At 40.5% G+C, this 12,877-nt stretch overlaps 1 protein-coding gene across 1 annotated transcript; it reads right to left on the bottom strand.

The window, feature by feature from the left end:
• Positions 1 to 10,104: 10,104 nt before the first annotated feature.
• On the bottom strand, positions 10,105 to 11,108 carry LOC142168335 (uncharacterized). Its single transcript, XM_075229005.1, has 2 exons — positions 10,585 to 11,108; positions 10,105 to 10,180 (listed from the first exon to the last, which is right to left on the bottom strand). The coding sequence occupies exons 1-2, from the start codon at positions 11,106 to 11,108 to the stop codon at positions 10,105 to 10,107; spliced, it is 600 nt and encodes a 199-aa protein (XP_075085106.1).
• Between the last annotated feature and the right edge of the window lie 1,769 nt (positions 11,109 to 12,877).

The following is a 12,877-nucleotide window of genomic DNA, read 5'->3' as shown; positions in this document are numbered from 1 at the left end:
TATGCCTTACTCTGGGCAGCCAGCAGTGCATATTTAGCTCCTATCAGTGCACCACCACTCCAGAGTTACTACAGTGGTTATCCAACCCGTTTGGGTGAGTTTCAGCTTCAGCAGCCACGGCATCAGGATGGCTGTTATGAGTGTGGGAACATTGGTCACGTCAGGAGGTATTTCCCTAGGTTGTCGAGTAACTGATCTCGGTAGGATTCTCATGCCATCATACCGGCACCGGTTGCTTCACCGCCTACTCAGCCAACTAGAGGTAGGGGTCAGGCAGCTAGAGGTGGAGGTCAGGCCATTAGAGGTAGAGGTCAGACCGTTAGAGGTGGAGGCCAGCCAGTTAGAGGCCGTCCCAGAGATACAGTTCAGAATGGTGGGGCCCAGCCCCGATTTTATGCTTTTCCAGCTAGGCCTGAGGGCGAGTCATCCGATGCCGTGATCACAGGTATTATTCCAGTTTGCCATAGAGATGCTTCAGTTCTATTTGATCCAGGATCTACTTATTCCTATGTGTCCTCTAATTTTGCTTCGTATTTGGTTGTGCCTCGTGATTCCCTGAGTGCTTCTGTATGTGTATCTACACCGGTGGGAGACTCTGTTGTAGTAGACCATGTCCATCGTTCGTGTGTGATTACTATTGGTAGTCTTGAGACTAGTGTGGAACTTCTACTTCTTGATATGGTAGATTTTGATGTCATCTTGGGTATGGATTGGCTGTCAACTTATCATGCTATATTGGATTGTCATGCCAAGACGGTGATCCTAGCTATGCCGGGGTTACCGCGGTTAGAGTAGAAAGGAATTCCTGGTCATTCTACCAGCAGAGTTATTTCTTATTTGAAGGCTCGGCGTATAGTCGAGAAAGGGTGTCTAGCCTATTTGGCTTATATTCGCGATCCCAATGCGGATGTTCCTTCTATGGACTCAGTACCAGTTGTTCGTGAATTTACAGAAGTATTCCCTGCAGATTTGTCGGGGATGCCACCCGACAAGGATATTAACTTCTGTATTGATTTAGCTTCGGGCACTCAGCCCATTTCTATCCCACCATACCGTATGGCCCCGCCGGAGTTGAAAGAATTGAAGGGGTAGTTACAAGACTTTCTTGATTAGGGATTCATTAGAACCAGTGTCTCGCCCTGGGGTGCACCAGTATTATTTGTAAAGAAGAAAGATAGTTCAATGCGAATGTGTATAGATTATCGGCAGTTGAACAAGGCTACTATCAAGAACAAGTATCCACTGCCAAGAATTGATGACTTATTCGATCAGCTTCAGGGTGCCAAGGTGTTTTCAAATATCGAATTGAGGTCTAGTTACCATCAGTTAAAGATTAGGGCATCTGATGTCCCTAAGATAACTTTTCGGAATCGGTATGGGCATTACGAATTCCTAGTGATGTCATTTGGGTTGATAAATGCCCCAACATCATTTATTGATTTGATGAATCGAGTGTTCAAGCCCTATTTGGATTCTTTTATGGTTGTATTCATTGATGATATCTTGATTTACTCCATCAGTCGAGAGGAGCATGAGTAACATCTTCGGAGTGTGTTGCAGACTTTGAAGAATAATCAGTTATATGCTAAATTTTCAAAATGCGAGTTTTGGTTAAACTCACTCGCCTTTTTGGGGCATGTTGTATTGGCAAAAGGCATAAAGGTGGATCCTAAGAAGATTGAGGCTGTTCAGAATTGGCCTAGACCTACTTCAGTTATAGAGATCCGGAGTTTCCTGAGTTTGGCAGGTTATTATCGTCGGTTCGTGGAAGGGTTTTCATCAATAGCAAGCCCATTGACCAGACTGACCCAGAAAGGTTCCCAATTCAGATGGTCAGACGAGTGTGAGTTGATCTTTCAGAAGCTCAAGACTGCTCTGACTTCGACGCCAGTATTGGTATTACCCACAGGTTCAGGATCTTATACTGTATATTGTGATGCATCTCACATTGAGCTTGGTACAGTATTAATACAAGATGGCAGGGTGATTGCATACGCGTCGCGACAATTGAAAGTTCACGAGAAGAATTATCCTGTTCATGACATAGAATTGGCAGCCATTGTTCATGCGCTGAAGATTTGGAGGTATTACCTCTACGGTGTCTCGTGTGAGGTATTTACTGATCATCATAGCCTTCAGTATTTGTTCAAACAAAAAGATCTTAATTTGAGGCAGAGAAGATGGTTGGAGATGTTGAAAGACTATGATATCACCATTTTGTACCACAAGGAAAGGCTAATGTGGTAGCCGATGCTTTGAGTAGAAAGGTTGTGAGTATGGGCAGCCTTTCTTATATTTCGATTGGTGAGAGACAGTTAGCTGTAGATGTCCAGACTTTGGCTAATCTGCTCGTGAGGTTAGATCTTTCAGAACCCAGTCGGGTTCTAGCTTGCACAGTCGCTCGGTCTTCTTTATATGAGCGCATCTGAGAGAGGCAGTATGATGATCCTCATTTACTTGTCCTTAAGGACATTGTGCGGCACGGTGATGCCAAACAGGTTGTTGTCGGGGAAGATGCAGTTCTGCGAATGCAGGGTCGTATTTGTGTGCCTAATGTGGATGGGCTTCGTGAATTAATTCTGGAAGAGGCCCACAGTTCCAGATATTCTATTCATCCAAGTGTCGCCAAAAAGGATCAAGATTTGTGGAAACATTATAGGTGGAGGAGAATGAAGAAGGATATAGTTGCATATGTAGCTCAGTGTCTAAATTGTCAGTAAATCAAGTAGGAGCATCAGAGACCTGGTGGTTTGCTTCAGAAGTTAGAAATTCTCGAGTGGAAGTGGGAGCGTATCACTATGGATTTTGTTGTTGGGCTCCCACAGACTCAGAGAAAATTTGACGCAGTTTGGGTCATTGTGGACAGGTTGACAAAGTCAACACATTTCATTCCAGTGGAAGTTACCTATTCTTCAGAAAGGTTAGCTGAAATTTACATACGTGAGATTGTCCGCCTTCATGGTGTGCCCGTGTCTATTATTTCAGATCGAGGTATGCAATTTATCCCACACTTCTGGAGGGCTGTACAACATGAGTTAGGCACGCGGGTTGAGTTGAGCACAACATTTCATCCATAGACAGATGGACAGTTAGAGTGCACCATTCAGATATTGGAAGATATGCTTCGCGCTTGTGTTATAGACTTTGGAGGTTCTTGGGATCAGTTCTTGCCACTTGCTGAGTTTGCATATAATAATAGCTACCAGTCGAGCATTCGGATGGCTCCATATGAGGCATTATACGGAAGGCGATGACGATCGCCAGTGGGTTGGTTTGAACCGAGAGAGGCTCGGTTGTTGGGTACCGATTTAGTACAGGATGCTTTGGATGAGGTCAAAGTTATTCAGGATCGACTTCGTACAGCTCAGTCTAGGCAAAAGAGTTATGCCGATCGTAAAGTTCGTGATATTGCATTCATGGTTGGAGAAAGAATAATACTCCGGGTTTCACCTATGAAAGGTGTAACGTGGTTCGGAAAGAAGGAAAAGTTGAGCCCAAGTATATTGGACCCTTTGAAATTCTTGAAAGTGTGGGTGAAGTAGCCTACAGGCTTGCATTACCACCTAGTATATCAGCGGTTTATCCGGTGTTCCATGTGTCTATGCTCCGAAAATATCATGGTGATCCGTCCAATGTGTTAGATTTCAGCTCAGTCCAATTGGACAAAGATTTGACTTACGAGGAGGAGCCAGTGGCTATTCTAGCCAGACAGGTCCGACAGTTGAGGTCTAAGAGTTATCCTTCAGTTCGGGTGCAATGGAGAGGTCAGCCGGTAGAGGAATCTACCTGGGAGTCCGAGTCGGACATGCGGAGTAAATATCCACACTTATTCACCAGCTCTGGTATTTTTTCTAACTTCGTTCGAAAACGAACGTTTCTTTTAGAGGTGGAGAATGTGATGACCCAAAAGGTCATCTTTAAATTTAATAATTATTTCTGTGTTCTAAGACCTCGAAAAGCATTATTTATCATTTATCGACTTGCGTGCGCAGTCCGTATAATTTCCCAAAAGGTTTTTATGTGAAAATGGATTAAAATGGGAAATAGAGCTTTAAAACTCAATTGGGTTGACTTTGGTCAATATTTTGAGTAAACGAACTGGAATAAGTGTTTTAACAGTTCCGGTAGGTCCGTATAGTAATTTGGGACTTGGGCGTATGCCCAGAATCAAATTCGGAGGTCCCTAGCTCGAATTATCGCATATTGTCAAAATTTTAAAGTTTAAAGGCTTAATGACTTTAAAGAATTGACCAATGTTTGACTATGTTGATATCGGGTCCGTATTTTGGTTCCGGAATGCGGTATAGCTCCATTACTATATTTATGACTTGTCTGCCAAATTTGGTAAGAAACAGAGTTGGTTTGACATGATTCAGACGTCTAGTTATTAAAATAGAAATTCTAAAGTTTTCTTAAACATTTTATTTGAATTGGTGTCCGATTCATAGTTCTAGATTTTAAATTGGTGTTTTGATCATGCGAGCAAGTTCGTATGAGGTTTTTGGACTTGTGTGCATATTTTGTTTGGAGCCCCGAGGGCTCGGGTGAGTTTCGAATAGCCTACGGACCTTAATTCTTTGAAAAATCCAGTTTTTGGGACTTCTGCTGGTTTCTGGTGTCATGTTCTTTGCTAACACAAAGAGGAATTTGGGACAGAGGGATTTTCTTCATCGCGAACACGATAGCTGGGTTGCAAACTCGAAGAAATGGAGCCTTACCCTTCGCGAACGCAACCAGCTTCCCGCGAACGCATAAGCTTGTGACCTGGGAGAGGGGAACTGAGTAATACTCTTCGCGAACGCGGCACAGGGCTCGCGAACGCGTAGGCTGGTTGGTGGAAGCCTTCGCGAATGTGAAGGCCACTTGGGCTGCTGCACATCGCGAACGCAACAGGCCCTTCACGAACGCGACAGGCCCTTTACGAACGTGAAGAAGGCCTGACGCCTAGTGTTTAAAACAGACCCAAATGGGATTTTCCCCATTTTTCACAAACCCTAAATTAGAACTCGGTTTAGGGGCGATTTCCAAGGAGTTTTTCACGATTTCGAACTGGGTAAGTGTTCTTTATCACATAGTGAATATATTTCATAAATCTATTCTATATTCATCATTTATTTCGGATTTAGATGGAAGAAATTGGAATTTTTGTAAAACTTTCTAAAAACGAGAATTTAAGATTTGAAGGTCCATTTGACATCGGAATTTGATAATTTTTATATGGTTGGACTCTTCTCGGAACGGGTGTTCGAATTTCGTAAGTTTTTCCGAGATTCGAGACGTGGACCCCACTGATGATTTTTTAGATGAATTTCGGACTTTAATCCGAAAAATTTGTAAATTCGTATGGAATTAATTCCTACGATTTGTAATGAGTATATTGAATTGTTTATAACTAGATTTGAGGATTTCAGACACGAATTCGCGAGGCAAAGGTTTATTGGATTCTTGAATTTGGTTGCAAAGCGAGGTAAGTGTCGTGGTTAACCTTGACTTGAGGGAATAGAACCCTTGAATTATTTGATATGTGAATTTCATGTGTAACGATGTATAGGCAAGGTGACAGGTGCCTATACTTTGTCAAATTAATTGTTGCCTAATTATTTAAACATCTTAAATTATTTTAATACACGAATTAATCGTTATAATAATTGTTTCACTCATATTCCTTGTCAAATATTAATTCTTGAATTCCTGCAATATCTGTTACATACTTATTTGATTTATGTGTCTTAGTTTCTATTTAACATTTAGCATATTAAATATTAAACTACCTATTTTCTCAATTAATTGCTACTTGTCATTGTTTGTTCATAATTAAATTATAATTACTATATGCCTTGATGTTTAATAGTTTCTCATTGAACGTGGTATTTATTGGAGTAATGCTATTACATTTAAGAGTTGTATAAATATATATTGGAGGAACGGGTTGCACGCCGCAACAAAATTGATTGAAGTGAATATATTGGAGGAACGGGTTGCACGCCACAGCAGAATTGATTGAAATGAATATATTGGAGGAGCGGGTTGCACGCCGCAACAGAATTGATTGAAAAGATATATTGAGATTGGGTTGCACGCCACAGCCGAATTGAATATGAATATATTGTGGGATCGGGTTGCATGCCGCAACGGAAATTGATTGAAAAAATAATTGGTTATGGCTTCTGAGTTGGCTTCAACTATTAAAATGAGTTACCTGATTTATTTTTATTATTGTTGTTATTATTATTATTGCGTACAGTTTAACGTAAGTGACCTGCCTTAGCCTCGTCACTATTTCGTCGATGTTAGGCTCTACACTTACCAGTACATGGGATCGGTTGTACTGATACTACGCTCTGCACTTCTTGTGTAGATTTCGGAGTTGGTCCCGGCAGCGTGCTGTAGATTTGCCTGAATACAGCTACCAGTGGAGACTTGAGGTATAACTACACATCGTTCGCAATTCTGAAGTCCACTTCTATCTTATCTTAGCTCTGTATTATATTTCAAACAGCTTAAATTTTATTCAGACCTTTATTTATATTATTCTAGAAGCTCGTGCACTTGTGACTCCAAATTCTGGGATGGTATTTAGATATCACGTCTATTATGGATTATTCACTTTATTTCAGACTTTATTTTCATATTTGTTTTATTTGTTATTAATTAATTTAAAATTTTGTTAAAATGGCTAATTATATTCTAACGTTGGCTTGCCTAGCAAGTGAAATGTTAGGCGCCATCACGGTCCCGAAGGTGGGAGATTCGGGTCATGACACCGGCCAAGATCGTCTCGTTCCAAGAAGGCTGAACCCAATTATGCCCGGAGCTCGTCGTTTAGCCGAGACCACTTGTCGGCTCTGTCCCTTGCCACCTGGAGTTGGTCCTTGACCGATGCTAGCTCCTCTTTTGTGGCCTCATTTTTCAAAGCCAGCAGGTCCATCCTGCCCCTCATCGCCTCAGCCGTGGTCTTGACCTCATCCATCTCGGCCCGAAGCTTGTCAATCAAGTCTATCTTCTCTTGGACCTGCAAAGTTGCATCATTAGTCATCACGAGTAGCCCTTCTCGACAAGATCAGCATGCTCCCGTTTCACGGACGAGGCCTCCTTCTGTGCCTTTTTTAGCTCGGCTCGGAGAATTGGGAGGTCCTTGAGAACCTCATCTTGTTTTTCATTAAGAGCCTTATACATGTCCTTTTTTCGTATATGCTCTTTGAGCTCAAACTTAAGCTGGCTGATTTCCATTCGGGTCCGGAGGAAGCTTTCATAGTGGAGCACTGAAGCTTGAAAAAAATAAGGTCATTAGAACATACTGAAATTAAGCAAAATTCGCAAAGGGTACAAAGAGTAGGCATCTTACCCGGTTAAGTGCCTGTTGTGCCTCGTTGAAAAGGCTTGATGTGCCTACTTCGTTCATCTTCTCCTGGTCCTCATCGGTCACCAGGCAATGAAGATAGTTGACCATACCCACCGGAGTGGACAACACCCGGGCGTCTGCCGGGATAGTAAGAACGACCGTTCTCTTACGGTCGGGATCCACACTCGGGGCAGGGAACTGCCTCACTAGCTTCGGGCTTGATCTCGATTTGCCCGCTCCCAATGGCACATCCTTTTTTGGGACCTCCTGGTGACCAAGCACGGAATAGTCCTCCAACGCGCTCATGTCCATGCCGTCGAAGTACATATTGAGGGCATCATCTGTGCCCCGGGGCATCTCGTTTGATTTCTCCTTATCGGCTTGAGCCTCTTCGAGCATAGACTTTGTGTGGAACGGTGACTCAGCGATGTCGATGAACCAATCATTTCCCTCAGAGTGAGGATAGCCTCTCAGGAGGCCGTAGCCTCTGGTTCTCTATCCAATCCTCGGGCTGAAGAAGGATCAGCCGCTATCTCCGGTAGCCGCCTGTTCCTCCCCATCGGTGATCGGCCCATGGACGATGAATTCCAGGTCGTCATCTTCAGGGTAATCCCTGAGCCAGAAGAGAGATTTGGAGACCGGTTCCCTCTCCCGGGTACTCCTCTTGGTGCTTTTCCGGACTCGTACTGCTACCCTCTTCTTCTTGAACTCGGCGAGCAAGAGGATTTCCTCTTTTTCTTTTTCTCCTCCCGTGCGGCAGCTCCGGGCTATCCCAGAGCAGGGGGTTCAACGAGTAAGGATAGAGTCGCATCCCTGTCTAATGGACGAAGCTTGGTGGTCTTGGAAAAACCTCTGATAAGGAAAAAGGGCTTAGCAAAAATAAAAGTTAAATACGTAAACGTAATTATTCGGGAAGAAGACTCACTACAGGAACATGCCTCCTGCCTGCCCTTTGAAAGACTACGCCATTCGCGCTCAAAGGATGACATTTGTTTGCAGATCCTCTCGATCCCCTCCTTGAAGCGGGGGACTGCATTGGGAACTCTGGCGACCATTGCACAACAATAGGCACGGGCAATTAGAAAAGGAACGAAGAAAACACCAAAATACTAAGAGAAGGAAGAAGACTTACGGGCTAAGTTCCACCTTTCAGGGAACGGTAAAAATTTGAGGGGTACGAGATCTTCGGTCTTCATCCGAATGAACCTCACCTGCGAACTCCGATCTCGATCTTAATCGATGCTCGAGAACTGAGCTTTGCTTGCTCGGCGGACGAGCTTAATCAACCCCCTCAAAAAACTCGGGGACTGTAGAGACAAAGCAGGTGGTCGAGAGTAAACCGAGGTGCTTCGGTGTTGTTGATAAAATAACTGAGGAGGATTACGATCCTCCAAAGGGGTAGGTGAATCTGTCCATAACAGACCTCACTTGTGGGATTACACTGAATATGTTGTTGTAAATCTGGTTGTTTGTCTATTCTTAAGAAATCACAGCTATCTATGGGTTAATTTTCTGTAGTTTCCTAGACCTCCCAAAACTTTCTTCACCCATATACTCCCTGGAACTACATAGCAGATTATGTGCATTTCTTGTTGCATGTCCTCCCACTGGTCCCTCATCTCTTTTGGCAGAACTCATTGTCGCGATAGCTGATCTTCAGAGGGATTTTAGTAACTGGAAAATCAGGTAATGCATGTCCGTTAGTTCAATTTATAAATTGTTCTACTTGTCCTGTGTATGCTATTTACAAAGGTGAAAATGCTTTCGTAGTCCTGTCAAAGGTGGAATTGATGTCAAGGAGATTTTTCATCCGTATACAACTTCTGAACATACTGCTTCTGTATATTGCAGAGTGTTCGACTAAACTGAAGAAGATAATCTGAGACGCTAAGGAAGGTACACAGGAATCGAACTTAAGAAGTAGAATCCAGCCGCTGTAGGATCTGCTGCAAAATACCATCACGCAACTTCATATGGTATCCGAGACACAAGTTTTCATTATCATATGCCGAGGTTACTGGGATCGCATGGGGAAGGTTAGCAACTATTTTATTTATCAAGCAGCTAATAATGTCTTACCCACTGCACATTTCCTAATGTTGTGTACACTTTAAGTAACTCTTACATGTCTAATTGCAGGATGTTTAAAGGTTATTAAAGGAGAATAAATACAACATAACTTGGTATAAATTATCACGAGTCACAGTATCAGCGAGTTGATGCTACTTTTCCACTAGTTAAAGTATAACCGCTTAATTATTTGTTTACTCTGTACATTTTGGTTGATGGTATTGTTTTTAACTTGCAGATTTTAGATGACATATTTGCATCAGAAATGCAAAACATCTAGGCGACGCACTTGAAAAAAAGACTTGAAACCACCTGAATCTATTGTAGCTGCTCGAAACATGCTATGTAAAGATGTTGCGAATGACAACGACAACAACTGCTACTATTAGAGTATAACAACTTGTACATATACTTGTATATACCAAATACCAGTGATTAGTGTTCTGTCCAATTTTGTTACCAGCCTCACTATCTAAAGACCAAGGTTGAACCATGATTTGGGTTCGCTGGATATTATGACCCAAGATTTGAGTATGACGGGGGCACCATTATCATTAGAATGAATTACCCAAAACTTTATTAGTCAGTAAAAGAATACATATAAACTCCAGGATACACCAGTAAATAAGCAACATAATCCACTATATATTATAAACTTGCTAAGCAAAAAACTAAAATAAAGTAAGAAGAGCTTATGCTTTGATTTCATCAGACTCCCCAATTGACCCGCGAACACAAACTTCAACTTCATCAGACTCCCCAATTGACCTACAAACACAAATTTTAAAATAAGAAAATTCCTGCACATCTTTGCGCACACATGGACTAAACTGGAATAAACTTTAAAATATAAAACAAGCTTAGTGGCCTTAATAGCAGTTAGTGACACATAGTAACAATAATCTACTGTTGTCCCAAAAAGAGAACTAAAGAAGGCACAACTTAAATCAAAGTACAAACTTCAATGTTAAAGAATATCTTTAATTGATACTAATATAACAAAAGTACATCATCCACTTATACTTGAACTCGAAGCATTCTCATACTCTGAAAACGGTCAATAATAGCATCATTGCTTACATTTGCAAATACTTCTTTTTTCAAAGTAACAAACTAAGCAATCATTTAAAAATACATCACCAATACTACTACGTAATTCATCTTTGAGGTACTTCATGGATGAGAATGCTATTTCTACCGTTGCAGTTGCGACAGGTAAAATTAGAGTCAACTTCACAAGTAAATAAACAAGTGAATATGTCTCCACAAGATTTGCTTCAACCAACGCTTTTGACAAATCACCAATTCCTTTCAAATTCGAGAATCTAGGGTCATCATGTTTCATGTGCAATATGAAAGTGTCAAGTTGGTGACTAAGATCTCGAAGCTTCAATTCACCAAACTCATCTGGATAATACTTGGCTAATGTCATTATTCTTTTCTTATCAAAATTAACAAACAAATTAGCCGGATTCAAGCTAGCCATACCAAGAAAAAAGTTACCACTAACAACATCAAAACGACTGTTAAGCTCCTGAAGTTGCAAATTAATCACTGTATAAAAAAGCTCAACACGTAAGTGATGTGAATAAATAACACTAGAAGGCCTACGCTTTGACTTTCCAGGAATATAGAATTCTTCCATATTGGGCACCAAAATATCATGTTTAGCACAAAACAAAGAGACTTCATCCATTAATGATTTTCATCTAATATCCCCATCTAAATCATTGATTATAGCTTTCACGATTTCTTGTGCACAAGTACTCACAATGTCCTTTTGGATTTTTGGCGAAGTCATCATATCATTTTTGGAGCTTGTTCAATATGACTCTATCCACTTGAGGGAGCCTCTTTGCAAGCCATTCCAAAAGCCCTAGAAAAAGGCCTTTGTTTTTTTAAGAATCACTTTCATCATGAACTCGAAAAGACAATCCAAAGTACAAGAGGAACCTTGCAACATCGATTGATGCATTTAAATGAATTCAGTGCTCATTTATTTGTTTCTCGGATTGCTTATCAAAAGCAACTTGAATTGATTGAGATTGATTTGATAAGTCTAGCATCTTGTTGAAACACTTGTGGTGGAGGCTATTTACTTGACCACATGTAAAGCAAGTCTTTCCGAAGCTTTATTCCAAGCCTTAAAGCTCATTTTTGTGAAAGAGACACCCGTGCTTCCATGAACATAATCATTTTTGAATAAATAACAACATAAACAAATTGCGGCATCTTTCTTCACACTATACTCCAACCATCTAGAATACAAATTATTAAACCAACCCAGACTAAATTGACGCATTTTATTCCCGAATAAAGTTTTAGGAAACTTATGATCAACCGGTTGGCAAGGTCCATTTTGAATGTAGTGTCTTCTTACTTCATCCTGTATTCTAGGACTATATTTAATAATGGGTACTCTCTCTCCAGGATCGGTATTGAGTAATTTCTCATCAAACTCATTTATAAGATGGGAGGAATTGTTTCTGAGAGTAGAACTTGGTTGAGAAGAATTAAACTTCGTCAAAAATACGTCCATCTCAATTCATAAGAACAAGAACTTCCTACAAAAAACGAGTCCAATAAATTTAAGAGCCTATCAAGAATACAAACAAGCATAGAGCAATCACACCCCTTTTATCAAGAATAAAACAAATACTATAACTTACTGAATACTAATACTACAACTCTACAGAAAGGGCTACTTGATATCTTCACTAACATTTACTTGTAAATTCTGGCTATGTTGCATTTAAATATAGTGTTGGTTGCTAGCACCGTGTAATTAAAATAGTGCTTCTCAAAATACTTAATTTACTTCTTTTTGTATATCAAGAATGGTAAACTTAAACATAAATTGAAAAACATGGAGCGTCTGGAAATTAAACAGCCATTCTTAAAGAGAAGCCATTCTTAAACAACCATGCTTAAAAAGTCTAGAGCGTCTGAAAAATAGAAAGAGAAGCCATTCTTAAAGTTAAACAACAAAAAATTAAGAGACCGCTAAATTTCAGAGAAAATGAAAGCTCAACCTAAACAAAATCATTTGGATAATAGATTTTGGGGTTTACCAAGAATGCCTTTAATTTCTCTTCTAGTAGCTAGTATCTAAATTTAGTATCATATCACTTCCAAAGAAAGAGAGTATGCTAAAATAGATTTTCTTCTAGGGATAAAGCACTCTGTAAGAAGTGATAAGGATAATCCAAATCCTAACAGATCTTTCTCATCAACGTAATCCATTTACCTCAAGCTACACTAGCTAGAGTCCTAGTTATAGTCACACTCAAACTCTTGTGAATATCTTTGTTGTACTTATCTATTTAGATTGAACCCTTCTGAATTTACTATATAAATTGTTCATGGTTTAGGCAATAGAAACAATCCTTTTCCTACAGGTATTAAGATTCTTTATGGTATCAAGAGCCTTCTAAAAACTCACACGAGTTACTCCCTTATTTTTTC

The sequence above is a fragment of the Nicotiana tabacum genome, chromosome 13, assembly GCF_000715075.1.
Source record: "Nicotiana tabacum cultivar K326 chromosome 13, ASM71507v2, whole genome shotgun sequence".
Taxonomy (NCBI): Eukaryota; Viridiplantae; Streptophyta; class Magnoliopsida; order Solanales; family Solanaceae; genus Nicotiana; species Nicotiana tabacum.
Note: the sequence above shows the minus strand (reverse complement) of the source record. Positions and strands in the feature narration are given on the sequence as shown.

What these genes read in the sequence shown, in the direction of transcription:
- LOC142168335 (XM_075229005.1), bottom strand. Translation starts at nt 11,108, where the DNA reads ATGGATGAAGTCTCTTTGTTTTGTGCTAAACATGATATTTTGGTGCCC. An exon ending in ATAGCATTCTCATCCATGAA is followed by an intron (nt 10,181 to 10,584) that starts GTACCTCAAAGA and finishes TTGTGTTTGTAG; the next exon opens with GTCAATTGGGGAGTCTGATG.